This window comes from Camelus bactrianus, chromosome 5, assembly GCF_048773025.1.
Source record: "Camelus bactrianus isolate YW-2024 breed Bactrian camel chromosome 5, ASM4877302v1, whole genome shotgun sequence".
In the NCBI taxonomy this organism is placed as follows: Eukaryota; Metazoa; Chordata; class Mammalia; order Artiodactyla; family Camelidae; genus Camelus; species Camelus bactrianus.
In genome coordinates this window covers 84,976,589-85,001,058 of record NC_133543.1, presented here as the reverse complement: position 1 = coordinate 85,001,058, position 24,470 = coordinate 84,976,589, and the positions used below count along the sequence as shown (strand labels likewise).

Here is a 24,470-nt window from a genome sequence, read left to right as displayed (position 1 = left end):
AAAAGGCAAACAGGTGTCTTAGTCCCTGGACCACACATTGAGAGCAGCTGATCGAAGGCATGGAGATGGAAGATTTCAGAACACATGTTGGCTAAAGCATTCTGCAGAAGGAAATGTCTCAGGAAAGTAGATCTCAGAAGGCTTGAATATCATACTTACTAGTTTATTCAGCAGAGGGTTTGGCAGAAATCATTAATTGTCAATCCAAAAGCCATTCCTGCTCTCCTTCCTTGCTAACGAACCCCTGATTTTATCCCAGGAGTGGAAGCTTGTGTCCTGAGAGAAGGTGCATATTGACTGGTCCTCTCTTTTCCCATGATTGTTGTAAGTGCAAACACAGGACACAATTGGGGCAATAAAAAGAAGTCTGCTATTGTGGGTGGCCATGGCAATGTGTAAGTTTTCATTAAGACAGAGCCTTGCTCCTTTCTGCCCTTGGGTGTTGTGCTGAAAGAATATGACGCTGTAACCACCCTGCTTCATTGACGGGAAGGCCGAGGGAATCTGAGTGAGATGCCCCCGAGCCTGGATACTGTTGAGTCACTGCGTTGTTGAAGATTTTGGAACTGTGAACTGGCAAGCCCATTGATGTCTATGGAGAATGAATGGACTGCCATCGATTGGACTTTGAGGCACCAGCTAGGTGGCTATTAAAATAGTCCAGGCAAAGGTAACATGGGTCTGAAATACACTGTATGAACAGGAACAGAAACGAACAGAAGAGACATGAAAGAATTGTGGAAGTAAATTTTGAGGGACGTGGCTGCTGAGTAGATGGACACTGGTGTGTGCAGATGGGGGGAATGGAAAACAAGCATTAGCTGTGACACAGTTAACTGCCCGCCTGGGTGGTTAGAAGAACAGTGGTGCCAGAAACACTGCAGATGTAGTAGGTATGGGAGGGGAGATGATGGGTTAAATTTGGACACATGGCGTGAAGGAGATACCTAAAATACAGGGTATATGGTTGGTGCTCAACAAATGGTTGTGATGTAGGACAGAACTGATCTGATATCCATAGGGCTTGCCTCCTCACATCCTTCACACTTTTACTAAATTGGTACCCCTTAGGAAAGCCTTTCTTAATCACTCCATCTAAAATTGTAATATTCAAGCCCCATTTCTTTAACACTTGTCTAAAACATCTTAATAAATCCTATGTTACTTTTGTGCTCTTTATGTTTTTTAACCTGAGCACTTACCTAATAAACTGCATATATGTTTACTTATTTATCATGTTTTCCTAATAGGAAGTAAGTTCAATCCTGGAACTTTTCATCTGTCTTGTTCACTTCTGTAACTCCGGCACCTAGACTGATGCCCAACACTTAGTAGATACTCGATAAATATGTGTTAAAGGAGTGAACAAGTACTTGGTGCATGAGAGTCAGGGCTGCAAAAATATTTGTCCGTCATATGCCTAAAGGTGGCAATTGAAGCCTCAGGACTGGATGAAGGTGTTGTAATTAGACACTGAACTCACAAAGATAACACCAGGTATTTATGGGGTAACAAGGATTGTCTTAAACATTCTATATACATCTGAGCATCTAACTCTTAGAAAAATATTATGGTAGATAGTTATCTCTCCCTCTTTACAGGGGATTAGAGAGGTCAAGTAACTCATTTATTTAAGGTCACAAAATTAGTGAAGGAGCTCATTATGTAAAAGTCCGGAATAAGCTCTTGCGTAGAACTTTTAACAGCAATTTTATCTAATGGATGGAATTTTGAATTGTGTTCAGTCATGGTATGTAGTTCTCAAGGAAAATGATCCAGAGTTGTTCTTGCTTTCTGACTTTGTAAAAAGGTAGAAGGCACCCTTTTTAAATTTTGAAATCAGATTATCATTCAGATAACTATACATACTTGTAAACTTCTCTTCTGATGTCTGAATAAAGCAAGAGTAAAAACTGATCAAACAAAAAAATTAACAGTTAAAAATAAAATCAACTTTTCTAGTGAAAAAGCAAATCACTTTTAACCCCATTGGTTTTCTAGCTGGAACTGTAGCCAAGTGCCATGGAAGATCATATGAAATATATAATGCTAGTGGTGTAAGAAAGATTATACTTTTCTTAAAGTCATGTGTTGAGCGTAAGTTAAAGTTACATGATTTAGAAAGTCGGTCAGGATATCTTTTTCCTTAATGCCTGAGAGATGTTCTTCACAAAGAAATTGACCACACACTTATATCATTTAAATCAGACTCAGCCTAAGGGTGGTTTTCTTCCTTCTATGAAAAAGCAGACTATTAGTGAAGATAAGGACTCTTGGCTTTGCAACACGTTTTTCCATTTCATTCATGGGCATGAGATGGAAAAACAAGATGAAATGATTCTTTTATTGGGCATTCAATTGGGCAATCAAAAAAATGTCATGACTATGCCATTAGTTTGTATAAATCCTAGAAATGAGTTTCAAATGAGAGTGTAATATGTTGAGGAAAAGGCGGAAGTGTATAACCTTGGGCAGATCGTTTAACTTCTCTCTGCTTTACATTTACAAGCAGTGATACAAAGAGACAGGATTATATGATCTCCAAGGTCCCAGCCGGATGGATTTAACATACTATGATTATTTGAAAGGCAATTTAGCGGAGTGGTAAGGAGCCTGGGCTCTGCACCCAGACTGCCTATGTTTAGATCCTGCTTCACTTCGCTTATTAGTCATGTGCAGTGATGGAAAGGTACGTTGTAACCCTTTAAGCCTCAGTCTCCTTTTTGGAAAAATGAGGATAGTAACTCTCATAGTGCCCGTTTGAATATTAAACATAATCAGCACTGTAAACTATTTAGCATTGGGTTTAGTAAGGAATCAATACACAGTATTGTGAACAATTGCTATTCGTTTTACACTATAAATTAAACTCTTTTTCACCCTCTAACAACAACAAAAGCTTTCCTAAGAATTCAGGATGGTATGATTTTTCTTGGTTAAACTCTTTAACATTTTTATACAGTTTTAAAAGTTGATTTAACACCTACACTATTGTTTGAAGTGTTAAAAAATAAGTAAAAACATTAATTTCATTTATATAATCCTAAACAATTGGCTTGATTGTTTTTTACCCCCTCTGTTAGCCCCATCTCAGTAGAATAAGTGTTAAGATTTGAAGCCTATTTAAATGGATGCTTTGGAGACTTATGAAGAATGTCTGAGATAAGCTAGGACACCATGATTCAGGTCACCAACGAGGAGAGAACAAGTGACATTCCTTCAAATCACAGTCTGAACAATAAATTATTACAATATAGACAATACAATACAATTGTACAATACAGTACAATACAATACAATACAATACAAAACACTTTTGAGATATACATTTTTAAATAAGAAATTCAAAGAAAACTGAGGTTAATGACAACAGTTATTATGTATCTTCTAAACACCCTCATAAAATAGATGTTCAAATTCTCCTTATATGGATGAGACGTTAAGGAACTTGCTGAAGGCCATGTAGGAGCAAACGGTGACACCAAAATTTAGGCTCAGGCAGCCTGACTTCTGAACTCTTAATTAGACTGCTTTTAGCAAAAGAGCCCTTTGTTCAGGCTTTTTCACACAATGTCTATGATCTCTCAAGACACCAAGCTACTTCATTATATAAATCTATCCCACTTGTCCATCTGTCCATCCATCCACCCACCCACCTATCTATCCATCCCTTGATCCATCAAAGCATGTCTTGATCTATTAAAATATGGTCTTCAGGGTTTGAACTCTTGGTTCCTGGCTAATGAGTAAAGTGAGAATGATTTGTTAGACTCTGGCTTTGATACAGTGTGATGATCACACATCTGATTTAGGTACAACTTAACAGCAAATTGAGCATCTCCCCTGGTGGGCCTTTTTGTTAGGCAGTGAGAATTCTCTTCTTGTGAAACAAATTCGCTAACAGAATGAGTCTTACCAGTTTGTTCCGCTTTCTTCCTTTAAAAGGAAAAAAAAAGTTTTCTTTTTTAAAACATTATGTTGAGTGTTAAAAATAAATAAAAACTGATTAATGTTTCTTATTTAAATTCCACGATGAATCTTAGAATTCCACCTAAAATATTAAAAACACTATCTCAAATACAGTTTTAAGCATAATTCTTCAATTTAAAATTAGGTCACTATGGACAATGAATATATGTATGTTCATGTATAACTGAAAAATTGTGCTCTACACTTGAATTTGACACAACATTGTAAAATGACTATTACTCAATAAAAAATGTTAAAAAAAATAAACAAATAAAATAAAATTAGGTCACTACGGTGGAAGGGGGAGGTGGTGTAGCTCATTGGTAGAGTGTGTGCTTAGCATGCACGAGGTCCTGGTTCACTCCCCAGTACCTACATTAAATAAACAAACAAACAAATAAACAAACAAACAAATAAACAAACAAACAAACAAAGAAATAAAAACCTAATTACCCCCCCCAAACAAAATAAATACAATTTTAAAAAAAATAAAATTTATAAAAATAAAATTAGGTCCCTACAAGTAGTTGAAGATTGAGCTAACAAAGATATTCATTTCCTTGCCCTTCCATCATCATCCCTTTGTGGGAAAAAATTCACTAATATGTTGCCTATTGCATCTCTCTCTCTTTTTTTAACTAGTCACTACATTTGTAAGCCTCATATGGAAAATCAATTTCTGCTTTATTCTTGTATGCTTGGTTTTATTTTCCTAAATATATCCTTCTTGTAAGGAGCCAATCAAGCATTTTGTTCTCCATGTTCGTAAATCCTTCTACTTCATACTTTTGGTTCTGATTTTCTCTGGTTCTGTTTTTCCCCTTTGTCACAGGCATTGTGGAGCTGGAGATCTGTCAGCACCACTAAGTGTCCTCTCAACTTTTTGATCCTCAGGTAAGGCAGCCTAGTTCATGTTAGCTGTGAAGAGGCGGCAGTGGGGGGGGGGGGGCACAGCCAGCAGGCAGAGAAGCTGAAGTCTCCCTTAAGGAGAGGGCCTGCTCTACCTTTTACTGGATGGATAGATGGGTCGGTGAATGTGGATGCATTTCCAGGGCCACCCCATTACAAGGCCTTCAAAATAAGCCTGTTAGAAGCTCGGTCAATGTCATAGTCGTGGGTTTAGTCAATAGTCAAAATGGGTGGCTCGTAAACAACAGAAATTTATTTCTCACAATTCTAGGGGCTGGGAACTCCAAGATCATGGAACTAGCAGACCTGGTGTCTGGTGAGAGCCACTCTCACAGACAGCTGTCCTTTTGCTGTAACTTCACATGGTGGAATTGGCGTGCTAACTCTCTGGAGTCTCTTTGATTAGGACACTACTCCCATTCATGAAGGCTCCACTTGGATGATCTAATCATCTCCAATGGCCCCCACTTTCTAACACCACCACCTTGGGGGTTAGGTTTCAACATATGAATTTTGCAGGGGGATGCAAACATTCACACCATAGCAGTCAGTTATCTGCCAACTGTTTATCTCTGACTTCTTTACTGACTCAGTTTATCCACTGTTTCTGGTCAAGGGTCAATCTCACTCCAAAGCTGTCTTTTCTTACTAATGTTGGATCCACCAATCAGGATACGATGTCATGCTGCATCAATAAACAACCTCTACATCTCAGTGGCTGAAAACAACACATATCTATTTTCTGTTCATGTTGCAAGTCATGCAAGGACCCAGGATGATGAAGTAGGCTCTTACTTGACCAGTGCTGGTTATTATGCCAGAAAGAGGAAAGAACTCTGCAAAGTCTTGCATTGGCAATCAAATGTTCAGCCATAGGTCAGGGTCTGGAATTAGACACATGAGCTTTCCCAACCTCAAGGGATCCAGGAAGTACAATCTGTACCACGGTCTTATTTCCTATACTCTGGAGGTGGGAAGTCAGAAACGTTCAGTGAGCAGCAGGGTAGTAATTTTATCTTTTAATTAAACAAATGGGGGATAGCAGCTCCTTGGGTTTTTTTTCTTCTTTGGTCTAGTTCTAATTTATTGCCTCTTAATTAATACATCCTGATATCTTTCTATTTCCCATTACTAAGTTTGTCCTTTCTTTCCAGTATCACATTATTTTCAGTAAATATTGTGTGTCCTTTGCCCAGCAGTCTAACTTTTTGCTACTCTAGTGTCTATTCTCATTCCTCAGCCTCAAATCCATTTTCTTTATTAGATTTCTCTGGACTCCCACAGCTCTTTCTGTCTGCACCACACAACTTAACCTTTAATTATTTGCCTACTGGGCGTTCCACTTGGTTCTGCCTTTTGTCAGCTGAATCAGAACATAACTTTCTCTCACCGCCTCCCTTCCCTCCTCCAAATTGACTCTACCTCCTGATCCCCGTTTCCAAAGTTGTTCCATTATTTTTCCAAGCACTCAGTCTCAGAATCTTCATTTCTTTTTGACTCTTTTTCTAATCTCTTGCTTCTCATAATTGTGCAGTTACCAAACTCTTCCTCGTGCCCCGCTGTGCTCGGGTCGATCAAATGACATAGGGAAAGTGAGAAGCATGTTGCAGGTTCTGCACACAAAGGGATATTGCTCTCTCTTCCTTTAACTGTTTTTCATGACTTCCTTCATTTATTTATTCGTCATTCATTTATTCATGCACTTATGCAGGACCTAAGTGCTTTGTTGGAACTGCGCTTGTTACCAAGGAAGCCACATGTTAACTGTAAGTCTCTGCTCTCGGGGTGTCACATCTGGTTGAGGAAATCACATATCCATACTTACAGGTAGCTTGGTAACTTGTTGCTAATACGACTGAAACAAGGGAAAGTGCACTGGGATATGGAGAAGGGGCAACGGCGATGCTGTGGAGTGGCCCAGGAAGGGAGTGAGAGTGGTGATGACTGCTCATATACTTGCAGATGAAAACATCTGAAGGCTTCTCAGCATACTTAGAATAAAACTGGCACTCTTTGTTAAAGGCTTCTAGAATCTTCATGACCCTTTTCAATTTCATCTAAGACTTTCTGACTTTCTGGGCTCTAGCCACACTAATCTTCTGTCAGTTCCTTCAGCACACCAAGCTTGTCAGCATTATTGTGCCTTTGGACCAGCGAGGTTCTCTTTGCTCAGGCTTCTGTTTCTACAGATCTTGGCAAGGCTGGCTCTTTCTTGCTGTTTGACTCAAACGGCAATCCTGAGAGAGACATGACCTAAATACTCAATCTTAAATAGTACCCCCTTCTTCCATAACCCTGTTTTTCAGAGCTCTTGTTTTTTCTTTTAAAAAAAAACCTTATCATCTGAAAATATCTTGCTTGCTCAATTGTTTATTTGTCACCGATCCCCTCTCTCCTCTTCTTAGGATGTCGTGTCACCCCCTTGGACCAGAACCTCCCGTTGATGAGTGCAGGGCACAAAGTAAGTGCTCACTACTGCTTAGTTGTTATTTTAAAAGCTCTTTCCAGGTGTGAACCCGGTCTGTGCTATGCACTCTACTGCCAGGGCTGAGACAAAGCATGACATATCATATGTTCTAAATAGATACCTACTGCTATTGTACAGCTTCCTTGGCTCCAGTCTCTCTGTTTCTCTTCCAGTGACCATTACCAAACTTCATTGCCAGGTTCTTTCTTCTTAATGCTACTTTTATCATGTAATGAATGTTCTGGCCAGAGGGATGTATGTGGAAGTGAGGAATGCCACTTCCAAGACTGGCCGGTTAAAATCTACCATGTATGATCTTTCCTTCTTTTCCGTTTTCTACTAAGTAAATGAATAGGACCTTAGTGATTTAGGGCATGTCAGGCCCATGATGTGGAAAGAGATGTGGTTTCTAAAAGACCATGTGTAAGATTAGGAACATTGGTTTTGAACTGTGATGAGAGCAAGAAATGTGTGTGTGTTTGCGCATGTGTGCGTAAGCAAGTGTGTATTATACCTCTAAGAATTTAGCCCTTATCTATTTCAGTGCTTAGTGTTACTTACTCTAACTGATACACTTGACAACTGAGTCTTCTGTCATTTAGTTACAGGTACTTTTCCAGCTCTTCAGTTACTATACACAATCTCAGTCATAAGCTATTCTTTCCCCTGAAAGGACAGTTTCTTTAACTACCTTATTCTCCTTAACATCTACCCTGTAGTATTAAGCACTGAAAAGCACATGGACCTTGGAATTATCTTAGAAAAACCTGAGGTTGAATTCAAGGATTGCCTCTACCTAGCAACATACACTTGACATATTATTTACCTTCCCAAAACTTAGTTCTCGTCTCTGTATAAATGGAGGAAAAGAATACCTAACTCACCATAGTTTTGTCAAGAATTAAGTGAGATGGTGCACTTGACTTCCATGTTAATTAAGCACACCTTTCTTCGTTACCCCAAGAAACTTCTCTCCCTTCTCTATACCTGGAAAACATTTCTGAGTCTTGCAAGTTCTCCACTGTGCCCCAAGTTTTCTGGAGCACAATATTTACAAAGTAGAACCATGCCCTCTGGGCTCAATCTTGACTTTGACTCTGAATAGTCAAGGGTCAATTTTAGATAAGTTACTTAACACCTTTATGCTTCTACTCCTTCATTCCATTGTATTTAAAGCTGGAATAGGCCTAGTACCTGACTTGTAGGCTAGAAGGTTAAATAAATTCATGAGTGTGAAGTCCGCAGACGAGTGCAGGGCACAGAGTAAGTGCTCACTACTCTTAGTTGTTATTTTAAAGTTATTCTCTCAAACCTTTCAAACCTAACTATCCTAGCTCGTGCTGACACAAGTTCTCCATACTTAAGACACCTGTGTTCGTTGTACTATTTCTTGTTGAAAAGAAAGCTTTCTTGACCAGTAACTTTGTGGGTTATAGTTCTTAATATCCACAGTGGCTCTACACCAAACCTATTAGCCAGTGTTGTAGGCGGCACAAATTAAGTTAAACTAAACTCCATTAAAAAAAATTGCAAGCCTGCTCCCTTGTGCACTGTGCTTTGCTACCACGTGTTGTTTCACTCTTAGTGCAAAGATTTCTTCTCGCTCCGATTTAACTCTGCAGTGCAAGATATTAATTTGAGCTAGACTTTGGTGTGGGGCAAACAAAAATTGGGGGGAAAAGATTCAACCAGTGAATAAATGGGTTAAAATTCTCAGAAGCTTGATTAGACTAATAAGAAATACATATAGTCAAATATATCTAGCAAATTATTGGTTGTTTATTGATTACCTGACTAAAAATAGAGCAGAATAGATAGCAGGAAGTCTTATCTCTAAGTCACAAAACCCATAACCGTCATTGTTAGGCTCTGTATTATGATTTATTGCTATTGTTTTGCATATTTTTATCTTTGCTTCTCATTTCTGCTTTTTAATCATTTGACTAATTATGATCAAAGCAAAGATATTTATCATCAAAATCTGATCAGTGTTTTCCCATTTTGCACAAACATATAACAACCACATTTCATTCTTAATTAATAGTAAAATGAAATATTTACCAAAAAAAAAATATAAGGAAATGATACTTCATTGTCACAAATCAAGTCATCTGATTTCTAATTTGCTTATAAATGGCTTGGAATAAGTCAGAGAACAGCTCGGGAAACACTGTTCTAGGGCCATCTTGAGACCTGGCACTCTTCCCTACTCTGCTCCAGGAACGAATTATTTCTCTCTCAACAACCGCTTAGTTTCTGTACATGGAAATTATAATCCTAAAGACCAACATGAAATATTTTAGGAGCCTAATCTCTGGCTGAGATAACAATAATTAAGAGTAAAAGACTAACAAATATATTTGCCATCTGTTCCTCTTGTTTTAACTCTGTCCTGAGTCAGATACTGTAACAATGACATATCTGGATATCATTATTCAGTCTCACAGAGAATCACCCCTACAGAGGTCATCTCACATCCTTAGAATTGTATCATAAATTTATTACATTAAGATCCACTATAAGAATTTTGTATAATTTATGAGGGAGTTATCAAGGATGCTGTCTTTTATTTCATTCAAAATGTTATTAAAGTCATATAGTATAAATTCTTGTAGAGTTCAGAACTTGTTAAAGTGTCTCTTGATGAACTAGTTGCCTTTTCTAATTACACCATTGAGTTATTCCTTTTCTTTCTTATCTTGAATTAAGGGTACTCAGAGTTAGAGTTTTTGATTAATTGTAGCAGCTTCTCTGGGTTTGATTTTTCTTTAAAATTATTTTTTTCTACCCTATCTTTCTCCTTCTTCCTTCTGTTCAACATTGCTTTATTATTCAATTCTTGAATTTTTTCTCTTCTTTGAACAGCTTCATTGTATTCTTACTTTTTGCCACCATTGCTTCACATCCTTTGAAGAACCTTCTATTTTCTGTGTTTTCTAAAGAATGATTAGCCAGTATGAAATTATTTTTCTGTTAATTTCTGTATGAGGATTAACATACTGGGCTGTAAATACTACCTTCTGGACACAATAGGCCATCTTTTTAAATTTAAAACTGATGGTGAAAATTTTAGTTCAAAAAGGAAGAAGGAACAATGCCACCAGGGCCATTAGGAGTGTTTGCCGAGTAGGTCTCTATAGTGCACAGTAATTCTGCTCCTATCTTAGATGACGTTTGAATTCAAAAGAAGCATGGAGATTATCTCGACTAAAACCCTTATTTGCCATGTTTTATCTGTGAGAAAATGGAGTTTGCTCTGGCATAAGGGTAAACATATACATCAATGGAATAGAGTGAGAGTTCAAAAATAAACCCTCATGTATAAGGTCAATTGATTTTCTACAAGGGTATCAAGAAAATTCAATGGAGAAAGGTAATCTTTTCAATAAATAGTGCTGGAACAATTGGTTATCTACATATAAAATGATTCTGGACCTCTTCCTCTCTCCATATTAAAAGAAAGTTAATTTAAAATGGTCAGAGAGCAAAAAAAGAGCTAAAACTATAAATCCCATGGGAGAAAATATAGGAGTAGATCTTTGTGACCTTGGGTTAAGCAAAGTCTTCCTAGTTGTGACACTGAAAACACAAGTGACAAAAGAAAAGACAGATGAACTGAAATTCATCAAAATTAAAAACTTTTGTGTTTTGAAAGATATTACCACAAAAGTGAAAATACAACTCCACAGAATGTAGAAACTATTTGCATATATATATTTGGTAAGAGGCTTATACCTACAATTAAAAAGAAAACTTTTATGATGCTCAATATTGCTTATTATCAGAGAAATGCAAATCAAAACTACAATTGGGTATCACTTCACACCGGTCAGAATGGCCATCATTAAAAAGTCCACAAACAATAAATGCTGGAGAGGCTGTGGAGAAAAGGGATCCCTCCTACACAGTTGGTGGGAATGTAGTTTGCTGTAGCCACTGTGGGAAATTGTATGGTGATTCCTTAAAAAACTAAAAATAGAGTTACCATATGATCTAGCAATCCCACTGCTGGGCGTATGTCCAGAGGAAACTCTAATTCGAAAAGATACATGCAAGCCAATGTTCATAGCAGCACTATTTACGGTAGCCAAGACATGGAAGCAATCTAAATGTCCACTGACAGATGACTGGATTAAGAAGATGTGTGTGTGTATATATATATAATGGAATACTACTTAACCATTAAAAAGAATGAAATGCCATTTGTAGCAACTTGGATGGACCTAGAGATTATCATACTAAGTGAAATCAGACAAAGACAAATATATATCACTTATATGTGGATTCTAAAAAATGATACAAGTGAACTTATTTACAAAACAGAAACAGACTCACAGACATTTAAAACAAACTTATAGTTACTGAAGGGGAATGAGAAGGGAGTGATAAATTAGGAGTTTGGGATTAGCAGATACAAACTACTCTATATAAGATAGATAAACAACAAGGTCCTACTGTACAGAACAGGGAACTATATTCAATATCTTGTAATAACCTATAATGAAAAGAATATGAAAAAAAAATGTGTATAACTGAATCACCATGCTGTACACCAGAAACTAATACAACACTGTAAACCAACCATACAGCACATGAAAAGAGGAGCAACATCATTAGCCACCTGGAAAATGTCATTCAGAACCACAATCAGGTACCACTTTATCTCCACTTGGATTGTATTATTCAAAAAGATGGTAGTAGTAAGTGTTGACAAGGATGTGGAGAAATTTGGATCCTTATACACTGCTGGTGGAAACATAAATGGTGCAGCCACTTTGGGAACCTGTTTGGCAGTGCCTCAAAAAGTAAATCATGAGGTTACCATTTGACTAGCAAATCTACTCCTAGGTATATACCCAAGAGAAATAAAAACATATGTCCAAACTAAAATGTGTACATACACACATACACACACACACACAAACACATGAATTTGTATACAAATGTTCGTAACAGCATTATTCATCAGAACTGCAAATTGGAAACAACCTAGATGTTTATCAACAGATAAATGGATAAACAAAATACAATATATCCATACAATGAAATATTTTTCATCAAGCAAAAGAATGAAATACTGATACATGCTACAATATGGATGAAATTTGGAAACATTCTAAGTGAAAGAAGCCAGTCACAAAGGACCACCTATCAAATGGTTCCATTTATATGAAATGTTAAAATAGGAAAATCTATAGAGACATAAAGTAGATTCGTTTTTGCCTAATCTAAGGCAAAATTGCCCTATCCAAGGAGGGAAACTTGAGGAGATGAGGAGGGGCTGCTAATGTGTGCAAGTTTCTTCTTGATGTAATGAAAATATAAAATTGATTGTGTTGATGGTTGCACAACTTGATGAATATATTAAAAACAATTGAACTGTATACTTTAAATAAGTGAATTTTATGTGAATTATATTACAATGTGACTGAAGATCTATCTTTATCTATCTATCTATCTATCTATCTATCTATCTATCTATCTATCTATGTAATCTAATTTATGGGGGAAAAAAAAAGACAGAGGCCAAGGGAAATGATGTGATTTTATCCAAAGTGAGATCTCAGTTCTCTGAACCCAGTGGTCACTTTCCACTGTATCACACCAATTCTTTTCTCTCTCTCCTTTTAAAATCTCTCAGGTAGATTTGATAAGATAGTGGCATAAATATCTTGAGCCCTTCTCTTTATTACATGTAGATTATCCTTAACCTTTTAGGGACTTCATGTATTTATCTGTCAAGTGAAGATAACATTTTTCTGCCCTCCCTACATCATAGAGATATCAGAGGCTCATAAGAAAGGAGAAAGCAGTCTGAAAAGTATAAGGTTTTAGTATGTTAGAAGGTTTTCCATTCCCTCTGGCTGTCCCTTCATGCCATGCACATCTCAAAAGGGAAGTATTTTCTCCAACAAAATTGCATAAAGATAATTGTTAAGTGACTTGTGAATTCAGTTATAAAACATACCATAACATATTCCCTAAGGATGTAATAACTTTATGAATTTATGTATGTCAGTTGGTGATACATTGATCAATACAGGGCTTTTTAAAATTTATTTTTTCACCAAATTTTGACCATCCAATGTCACTGTCAAGCAAACAGCTCTGTTGTATTTCCTTTTTCTGAAATCACAAACCTTTTATAGAAAGAAAAACATATTCAATTAAAATTAGCAGGGGAGGATGTAGTTCAGTGGTAGAACATGTGCTTAGCATGCATGAGGTCCTGGGTTCAATCCCCAGTTACCTCCATTAAAAATAAATAAATAAACCTAATTACTCCCCCTAAAAATAGTAACCAAATAAATATTTAAGAATTAAACCGCATACTTCCATCAAATATATTATTTTTCTTTCCTCATCATAACTGATAATTTGATATTATATTTGACTGTCTTAAAATATCACATTTATGTAGCTATCTAACGTTTATTACAGAACTACATCACTAACTTTTGGTAATGTGAAGATAATATTTTATTTCATTTTTTTACTTCTGCCTTTTTTCCCAGTTGTTGCACACTTCCCCCTGATATACATCTTTTAATATCTGCTGATTGTAGGCACTTATGCCTCGTTGGGACCTAGCATTACTTTTATTACCCTGGGTAATACAATTTTGATTGTAGAAAGCTCATTTTAGGATGAGCTCAGAGAACAGAGTAAACTGTTATATTAAAGACTTTGAAAAGACTGCAATGAATACAAAAGGGCTGTGGTAAACAATCTTTAGGAGATCATCCATCCCAAGTGCATAGTCCTGATTTCTCATGTTTCATTCATAGCCGAGCGTTGAAAGGATGAATGGAGCCACTCCTGATTAATTTTGCTTTGCATTGGGGGGAAGCTAGAAAAATCAGATATTCGTTTCCTTTATTTATTTTCTTCTTTATACTATAATAAGCATTTAGTTCTTCAGCAATATTGATTTTTCGATTGGGTGTTGCATATAATTTTACAATTTGCTCTATCACTTATTAGATATTACACATCCTGTTTGTAGGGGAATGTGTCTGGAATAGACTGCTGTGGGCTGCCGAGGACAGCTTGCTGATTTGTTGTTTGGATGAACCAACACATACCATATATTATATTTGGAAGCAAACCACTGAAGACCAGCAACAGTTTCTACCCAATTTATAACACCTTTGGGAGGACAGTTTCTCAGTAGATAATGCTTATACCTCAGAAAACTATTTATTATGAATGCTCTGGGTGCAGACAAAGGAAATGTTTTCAGTACACATACCGTCTAGCTTCTTGGAGTTAACTAAGAAAAATGTCTAAGGGAGACTTAGAGGGGATTTGTTTTGGTAAATTTTTTAGATCACAAATGTTAGGATGGTGCTGTGAAATCCATTTGTCTTGAGAAATGCAAAAATTTTGAAAGAATAATTAGAATTTAGGCCATAGAAATTATGTTCAAATCTAAATATATTATTCATAAATTTGTTTAGCATTTGTAACAATCTCCAACGCAGCCTCAAGGTTAAGTAAAGTTTTCCAGAGAGAGGTTTTGCTGATGTATAAAATATGATTAAACTCATCAAAAATACATATACACACACACGTGCTCATGCACACATACACACATACAAAGGAGGAAAGCACACGTGCAAATTTTACAGTGGTTTTCTTGCAATGATGGGATGACATTTTAATATTTCTAGGCTTGTCAAATTTCTATAATAAACATGTACAACATCTAAAATCAGAAAAAGTTATAGCAAATTCCATTTTAATGTAGCTATCGAAACATACATTCAGTTGGGAAGTAAGAGGCTTGGCATCATATTTTTAAGTGCTAAATAAAAAGACATAGAAGAGCATTGCCACTAAGGTACAGATTAAAACCCACTGGCATATGGGCCATGCTTATTTGCCATTGAATTTGGTGATTCTTCCTTCTTTATATCTTAAAATCCCTATGCTTGCAGCAAGAATATGCATTTGTAATAAGCCTTCCTTTGCCCCTCAGAAAGGAGCATGTAGCCCTTAGCTATTCCCAAAGATGCTAAGGGATGAAGTCCCACCTTTCTTAACAAATGGCTTACCAAGCAGTGCCCTTGCTCTTCTGGGTTCCACAGGGCCCTAAAAGCTATGTTATATGCTCTTTTCTGGATAAAATTCTGAAACCTATCACTAGTTATAAATAATGTTCACTCTGGTTTATCATCAGGGTTGCTACTGCCTTACTCAAAACAAACAAATTTGAAGTTGAAACAGCTCAGATAACTAGGTTTTGGTGAAGGTGTATCTCTTCTCTGCAAACTCACAGCTAATAACCTTCTCATATAATTGGGAACACCCATGGTCCTAATACGGATATTCTCTACAGGTAATAATTCAATAGATCTACAAAAACAAACAAATAAAAATCACACAGTCTGTAAAAAAGATAGGGGGTATATATCTAATGGGAAAGAAATATTTCAAAGGACATCTTAGACAATGTGAACCTGTTAGTGGTGGACTTTATCACAAAGTGGACCTCAAAGGCTTTGTTTTTGTATTCTATTTCAACAATAACAAAATGTGTGAAATTCTACACTGAATATATCCAACATATATGTATATGTGTGGTAGACACATAACACACACACATACTCATAATTTATGTCATTAAATATATGAGAAGAAAATGAGTGGTGGTTAAGAATATAGTGTCTGGAGTCAGCCTGGTGGGGTTCAGATCCTCTTTCACTTACTGTTTAGCTTTGAGGGTGATTTACTTAACCTCTTTGTGCCTCAGTTTCTTTTCTTGTAAAATAAGAACTATTAGTGGATCTAACATCATACGATTAGCGGGAGGATTAAATGGTTCTTTGCATGTAAACATTACCATATAGCAAACATGTGCTTTTGAAAGTTCCGTCATCTTTTGATGACCACAATGAGATTCATATTTTTATCTCTGAGACTGGGATGTTACATCGGGATGTTGGAACGTGGAGAGTGTGTTCTCTGCCTTTACAGGATCTACTAGGAATATACTGGAAACCGAGACTTGGGAAACTCAAGAGGAAATTGAGAGTGGGAGTCTGGTGAGTGAGCACTGGAAGTCAGGCAGTCGTACCCCACTGCAGGGTACAGTCTACAAAAGCAAGCAAAGGGGAAACAAGTGATGGAAACCATCAAGTGGTAGAAATACGATCTGTACTTCGGAGTTTTGTTTCCTTTTCTTCTGTCTTCATGTGCATTTCATTATTTTTATATAAAATGGAAGCTACATGATTTATGCTGCCTGAGCTAAATAAAAATTACAAAAACATATACAACATATTGAAGTTTAGAATACTTTGTGCCTGTATTTCTTGGTGCTATACAGCAGATCTACACTTGTACCCATCATACCCTAATTAAGGTTCATCGATCACTGTGTGGTAGCTAGCACAGTTGGGGCATCATTACTGAGAAAAACTCAGAAAACTCTTCAGAACTTATGTGAAAATCCAATTCCTTTGAAGTAGCCCAGTCCATAGAAGACCTCAGATATGTCTTTGTTTTAAAACCATGAATTATTTTCAAATTTCAACTTTATTTTTTACTTTTTACTTTTCACAAAGCCCAACTCTGCTGTTTTGGAGGGTGGGTTCATTGTATATTTTTTATTTGTCTTTTTTTGGGAATGGCTTGTTGTGCATTTGAAGTAACATCATTATTTATTCATCGTTCTAAGTAACACTTAAAGTGTTCGATTCAGTTTGCAGACTTGACTGTTTACTGGCAGCTACTGGCAGAGGGAAGTTTGGGTCACAGACATGGCATTTGTGCATTTGTTGGCACACACCATTGTACAGACCATGTCACAAATACTAGTCCTGTTTAACTATAATTGTGCTTCTAAATTGTGTGAAAGTTTTTAAAAAGTGTGAAATTTTCTTTCTTGATTGACTGGTGGATAAATACATAAAAGAAGGAAATAACAAAATCAAATTCAAATTTGGATATAGATTTGCTGAAAATGTCAGCATTTTTCTCTTGAATTTATGGGAGTGGAAAGAGGTGTGTTTCCCCAGATCAGGAGCTGTATATTTTGCTCTCTTTCTGGAAAAGTTTTCTGAGCAAATGAAACTATTAAACGAAAGAGGGGTGTCTTTACTCTTCCTTCAGACCACACCCATCTATACACACAGGAAGTGCTCTGGCTGTTTTCAGAGGCGACAACATTGTTTCTTGGTGGAGAAGAGGCAATTTGAAGGAGGCAGCATCCTAACCACAGAAGTCTTGGAACTAAAAAGGTTTTCTCATAAAGCCTTACATTCAACAAAACCCTGGGATTTTCTAGATTAGACCTATTTTCTGTGTGTGTGTGTGTGTGTGTGTGTGTGTGTGTGTGTGCATTATTTTTTCATTCTCTCCATGAGTAAACTCACATTAGTAGCTAGTCCTAATTACGGTAACCACATTTACAGTTCTAAGGCAGGAGAGCAAAGGAAATCAATATAAAGAAAACACCCTGGGGGGACACCGAATGGACTCTGTAGTTCACTAAAATTTTGTGACTAATCAGCATCTTCCTGTCTAGCTATCCCACATCCATCCCTAACTGATCTTCTTTTTACTGAGTCAAAAACAATTGGAAACTTTCCAATTGCAACACAATCTTTTTGTTCAATTGCTGACCAGTAGTAGCTCTAAAAAGAAATCATTTCTAAATTTTAAGACTCAGAGTTGTCTGAATTTTCCCTATTAAACTCATAACCCAAAGTACTGAAGTCAGCAGGACCTAATGCCTAATTCGCTTACGCATACGGTGAAATCCAGTGCCAAGGATCATCCTCGGCCATTGCCCCACTTCAAATATTCATGATGCGTCACAGTCCAAGATGCATTAAAGGTGGGAACGGTGCCAGCAACACACAGTCTTCCTAGTGACAAGGAGCCTTCTCAGATCAAAGGAGCAAGATGTTAAAGACTTCAAACTAAACTGTCTTTGTAAGAGACGCTCACAAAAGGAATGCCAAATCCCATACCCTGTTTCAGCCTCGGAACATCAATGAAATAAAGGAAAAAAATAGACGCTCATTCATTTTCTCTTCTGACTCTTTTTACTGAAACTACTTTGCTTTTCTCCTTTCTTAGCATTGCAGTCAAACACAGGGATGTTATCCACTAAAACTGGAAAACATTATTAATGCTTTCAAAGACAAAATGAATGAGTACCGAGGAGTTAACAGCAGTTAGGCCAGTATGAGTTTGCTAATGGAACCTGAGTGGCATGCTGAGAATAACACGAGAGCAAAGTTAAAATGGTCACAGGAGCTATAAAGTGCACGTTATGAAGCAAATACACACAAAAATTTAAGTTGTCCCTTTATGTCATTTGTCACCCAGCTGCACCTGCTCCTACACTTGTCCTCCCTTCCTTGATCTATCTTGGCACCCTGGAAATGTTAGGCATGTAGCCAATTTCATACCCAGCCATTCTGATGATCCAAACTACTATCGACTTGCTTTTTTCTTGTATTAAATCAAGTATCAACCCCAGGGCTCTGAACTACTTCTGACTGACAGGACCAAGAGAAAGTTCTAGGCTAATTACTTCTTAGGACTTTGTTCCCAGTGCAAAGAGTTACTACTGACCTACTTTGGACTTGCTGAAATAATTTATCAGGTAAGATAATTAAGGGAATATAAAGCTGTTTCAAAAACCAAGCAAGTAACAGAAATATTTGTTGAAATCCTAAGTTAGTATTCCCAGTGCTATCAGATGAGGCTTTAGGACTTTGCGATGAGTCAATTTTATTATGTTTGACTTATAAACCCTTCTTTTTCTCTATAAATTATACTTGGCAGGATGTATTTGAGAGTCTCTTTGATGTATAAATGTATTAGTTTTGACTTTTTTTCAGTCTAGATATAAAGAGAAACAATCTTTTAAGCCCTTCTCTTCTTCTTCTCTTACTCCGCCCCCGTAAACAGGCACACACATCCCTTTGCACAGGTACCCCCCTTATCTCTGAAGCCCATCCTAAATAAAGGGATGCCTCGAGAGCAGAGTGGACGTGTCTGTGGTGAGGACCACTTACCATGTGGACTTTTCACTCTCTCGAAAGCTTAATCCTTTCCTACACATAGGTAAATATTTAGAACTGAAGAACCTTTTGTAGCAATGGTTTTTCTTTCCTATTGAGAAAATCTGACCATTTTCTGATTTCTGCAGGCTTGATGTTCTCCATAAGAAGAAGAAAAAGGCAAGAGAAAAACCTTGAAAGGAAGTCATAGAACGTAAGGGAGGGGTGCGTATGAACTTATAAGCCATCTGTTTTTCTCAAACTAAAGGCATTAAAAAATTATGTCATTCAGATGATGGTTTAATCAATGTCATCCTCTAATTATTATTTTTTTTCCTTTCCCTCCACTCCCCTTCCCCCTTTTATTTATTTATTTTCTTCCCTGCTTCCTTCTTCTTAACTCAAAACTCATATAACTCTGAAAACAAGGTCAGCTGATTGTGTACTGGCTTTTTAATTCTAATAAAGTTTTATCTTCATTTAGAAAATACCTGAACAAATTTGAGTAACTGGATTTAGTCCTTGTGGTAAAATGTAAAATATTAATTTCTCAGGCTAGGGATAAGGAAAAACTCGGGAATTAATTTTTCACATTCGTTTCAATATTGCAGTTACAATAATAACATTATTCCTCAGCAGTGTTTATTCACATCTTGTTATTACTTCATAATGCAGGGTTGAGGAAATTGCATGCATAAAATTGTCGTTTAGTTAGTGTCAAAGGAAAAAATAAAACTGAACACTGACTTGTACTCTTTGTTTCCACCCAGCATGTGCAGTGCTTTATGTCTGTGAGAGGACCTGGCCGTGGTTTCATCCAAAATCAATAGCACATCAAGCTCCCCTGATGCAGTTGACTAGTACTAGGCTCAGATCACTCCCCTATTGCCTCCTGTCTTACTTTATAGCCTCTTTCATTCCATGCCTATTTAATTTCATTTATTGCTCTATTCTTGTGTCCTTCAGCTGTTTCCAATCTGCCCTTCATGCTCATAACTAAATACAATATGTTAACATACAAAGGTATTTATGTAAATGAAAATCAATACGCTTATCATTTCTGCACCATTCCTCCTTGCTTACATTGGACATTTTAAGTACATTTTATTTAAAGGCTAACAACTCTTCATTCTTGCCTGGGAAGTGGAATGATCTTCTTGGCTCCCTGCCCCCTGCAGCCCTCCCTCTAATCTTCACAGCCATGGCCGCTTAGCCCCATCTGGAGGTTCAGCCTCAGTCTGCATTTTGGAACTAATCTTGTCTCTAGGTTGGGGGCGTACAAGATGTCCTAGCCAAAAGCTAACTGATTCAGCATCCAGTCAGCCTTGCTGCTGGCTTCATTCTGACCTTGTAATTCATTTCCGAGAGCCAGGGACTTGTCCCAGCCCCTGGTAACCAAAGCCTGGTTTTCTACATCAGTTCCAGTAAGTGGAGTCTATCCAATCTTTCCTGCTTCCATCCCTGATTGATACTCAGTTCTCTTGATAACTGAGGTTCTGCCTTGTCCTCTTCTTGTTCCCTTTGTAACTGAACTTCTTTTCCTAACTCCAGTTGTCTTGGCTGTCGAATCTTTCTGATGCCACTTACCTTCATCTCCTTGAACTGCCCACTTTGTACCATGGATCTGAACTTCTGCTAGAATACCAGGAGTGACACTGCCATCCTGGATTAGCCCACTGCCTGCTGCAGGCACCTCTCTCGTCACCAGCTCTAACCCCGCAGGTCTCCAGGCACTGGATCTAAGCTGCTTGCAATCTGGCCACCTCATTATTCCAGACATGACAGGAAAGAAATATTTTAATTGCATCTCTGGTTGAATTGTTATGCTAACATTCTCTAGTTACTGTCACCTCATCTCTTCATCTCAGCCCTGCCACTTAAACACTTTAAAACTCAGTTTCCTCTTTGTAAAATGATCATAATAGAATCTACAATTAGGGTTATTTTGAGGATAATTCACCAAAAAAAAGAATGGACCAAGCCTATAGTAAGAAATTAGTAATTTTTAGCTGCTATTATTATCTCATTTCTTAAATCTTTAAATCTTTAACGTGTAAAATGAACCTATGTCACTTAAAGGTGAAGAGATGAGAATGGGGAATGGAAAATTCTTAAGAAAAAATTAGGGAGCCTGTGAATTTTTTTTTAAGTAGAATAGCTGACAGCAAGATCATTAGCAGCATTAAAAATCACGGTGAACTACAGACATGGTCGCCAGCAAACATTCAGAACAAGGTATTTTAAGGATACATTTCCCGTCAATGTGTCTTAATTTACAATGACTACGACTAGACAGAGCCCTAAAGCATTCAGGGGGCAGAAGTCAGTCATTTATTTGAGACCAGTATTTATACAATCATCTGGGAACTTTTAGAGAAATAAAATTTTAAGCCCTACTTCTCTGAAGTTCTGACTCATTAATTTTGGGATGGAACTAAAGAACTGGTATGTTTAAAAAATTCCCAAAGTAATCCTGCTGGTCAGCCGGGTTTGGGAGCCAGAAATTCACCAGCCAGCAGGATGCCCAGGATGCTCTTAAGAAAATACACGTCTGTTTACCTCAAGATGGTCAAACCAGTGCACAGACTCCCTGACTTGGCTCCCAGCTGCTCATTGGCTAGAAACGTTTGACAGGTATGGAAACTCCACTGCTGCCTGCTTTTAATAACGGGTGGCTGTTTCTCCTGGCTAGTCAATAGCAGTGTTTACCGGTAAGGATTCAGTTAGTTTACCCTAAGAGCCCCAGTTTTCCCAGTTGAAATCCTCAACTTAATCTGCGTTCAAAAATATTTTAAAATATTTTAAGTGCAGATTGTTTCAGTCTTGCCAAAATTACCTTGCTTTAGTTTTTTTCTTCCTGTTCCTTAGATGAATTGCCCCTCCACCCACAAAAGTTTGATCAAAATGATTGTGTTTTTTATGCCCAATTTTACTGAGATAGAATTGACATGTAATATTGTAAAAGTTTAAAGTGAACAACATGTTGATACACTTATATATTGCAAGATGATAACCACCATAGAGTTAGCTAAGACCTCCATCACCTCACATAATTATCTTTTTTTTTTTTTGGTGGTGAGAACATTGAAGATTTACTCCCTTACCTACTTTGATCAAAATGATTGTTACTGTTCTAGACATAGTCTGCATATTGAAAAAAATCAAAGGGTACCTGGCTGTTTTCCTGACAGGTATGTGTATAAAAGTTAGAGAGAGAGAGAGAGAGGGACAATGAGAAAGAGAGACTGCCTCTTTCAATTATCACACCATACAAAGACCCTTGTGTTGCTCACCTGGGGTATGAGTCAGGGTGTAACCAATGTGGTTGCCCTAAAAAGCTAACATTTTGGGACCCATTCAGAATAATGAATATTATTCATTATCTGTTCAGCATATCTTTATAGCAGAAGCTAGTATTGCTTGAGTGAAGGGAGAAGTTGATCCTAGAGGGTCAGAGATCATTCCTTGCTCTTCCTTCTTCCCAATTCAGCTATAAGCACGCACAAGCATATCCTTCAGTGAAATCTAGGCAGTTACCCAGAGCCACCATCTTAGAAGCAGATTAACAACTGAACAACTATTCATTCAAAGCATGGTTCCTTGACCATGCTTTTTGAGAGATGTTCTGGTAAATATGACTTTTCTCTCCATCTCTTAACACTGACAGTATCTGGGGGGTGCTCAGCGATATCTTGTTGTACCTTGTCAAGTAATGCCCTGGGCAGCTGCTTGTCTGGCCCAACACTTAGTTCAGATGCAGAAATTCCTTGCTGTTATTGTAGCCCTCATGTTTTCCTTCTTGAGAACTGGATTAAAAAAAATGCTGAAAGTGTCTTTTTTTAGGAAACAACTGATAGAATAAAAATAAATTAATTATTGTCATTATTTTGTTTAAAAGAATAAAATGGCACATTACCAGACATCCTCGGCATCTTCATCACATTCTGCACCAAACTGACAAATATCACAGGTGGATGTCTCCTTTTGACTGGTTTCTCCCGAGCCTTCATGGACTGTAGGACAGAAGAAAGCGAACAAAAAGAATTCAGGTAAATGTGTATAATACCAATAATGCTAACACTATTATTTTATATTAAAGCTACTAGTTTTCCAGTGGACTTGTTTGCTATTAAGGCTTATTACATTGTCATATTCAACTCCTTTCTTCCCTAAATTTGAAGAAAACTAACAATAATATGTTAGGGCATTGGTATGTAGTGAACAATTATTTTTATAAGCAAAATTAAAAAAAAAAGGAGAGTTTACTGGATTTATTAAAGGTATTTGGCTAACAGACCATACGAAAGAGTTTTTTAATGAAAAGATTTAGATTATTACTTGCCTGGATGAAAAATCTAGTGTCTATAAAAATCTAGTGTCTATAAATGAGTGGTTTCTCATATAGTTTTTTTCATTCAGAGGCTTTTATACATAACTTAAAAGAATTAGGTGGGCAGCTTTGCCTTATCAGATATATGTTTCCTCCTCACAAAATGTTAAGTACTTATAAGGAAAAATATATTAATTATAAGTTTATAGAAAATATCTTTTAATTGGTTTGTAATTTTTTTTTTGCACTGTACACAAATGTTGCACAGAGCCCATCATAGTGATTTCTTCTATGAGGGTTATGAACACATATCTCATTTAAAAAGTATATAATATCATTGATGATGATTATTGATATTTGTTTTTTTATACCCATAAATTATAGGTGTAAAAATATGCTATGTACAACCTAATTATAAAATTAATCTTTCAAAATCAGGAAATGATAGTGTAAATCAAGAAAAAAAATACTAGTGTTTGAGTTCAAGAAATAAAAATCTGAGCTATAATTTTGAGATAATAGATTACTTTTTACCCAATTAAAAAATACGTAGTTGAAAGCAAAAATAGTTTTGCTTATAGATAAGAAATTGCAACAGCTAACTACTGCACAGGTAATCTTATTCCATGGACAGATTATATACTTAAAACATATGTTTACATTAAAAGAATTCTTAAAAAGCACACTTCTGCAAAAAGCTATGCATTTTCAATAGAAAAAAAAATGAGCACTTAAGTATGACATTGGTTCCTAGCAGTAAGATAACATTTTAACA

The 24,470-nt window shown here is 36.8% G+C and overlaps 1 protein-coding gene across 1 annotated transcript in view; it reads right to left on the bottom strand.

Annotated features, from left to right (window-relative positions):
- The window catches only part of TMEFF2 (transmembrane protein with EGF like and two follistatin like domains 2), a 225,950-nt gene that overhangs the window by 82,661 nt on the left and 118,819 nt on the right, over positions 1 to 24,470 (bottom strand). Inside the window, exon 5 of the mRNA XM_010948700.3 lies at positions 23,282 to 23,378. Within this exon, the coding sequence (XP_010947002.1) occupies positions 23,282 to 23,378 (97 nt within the window). The remainder of the gene's footprint in view (positions 1 to 23,281; positions 23,379 to 24,470) is intronic.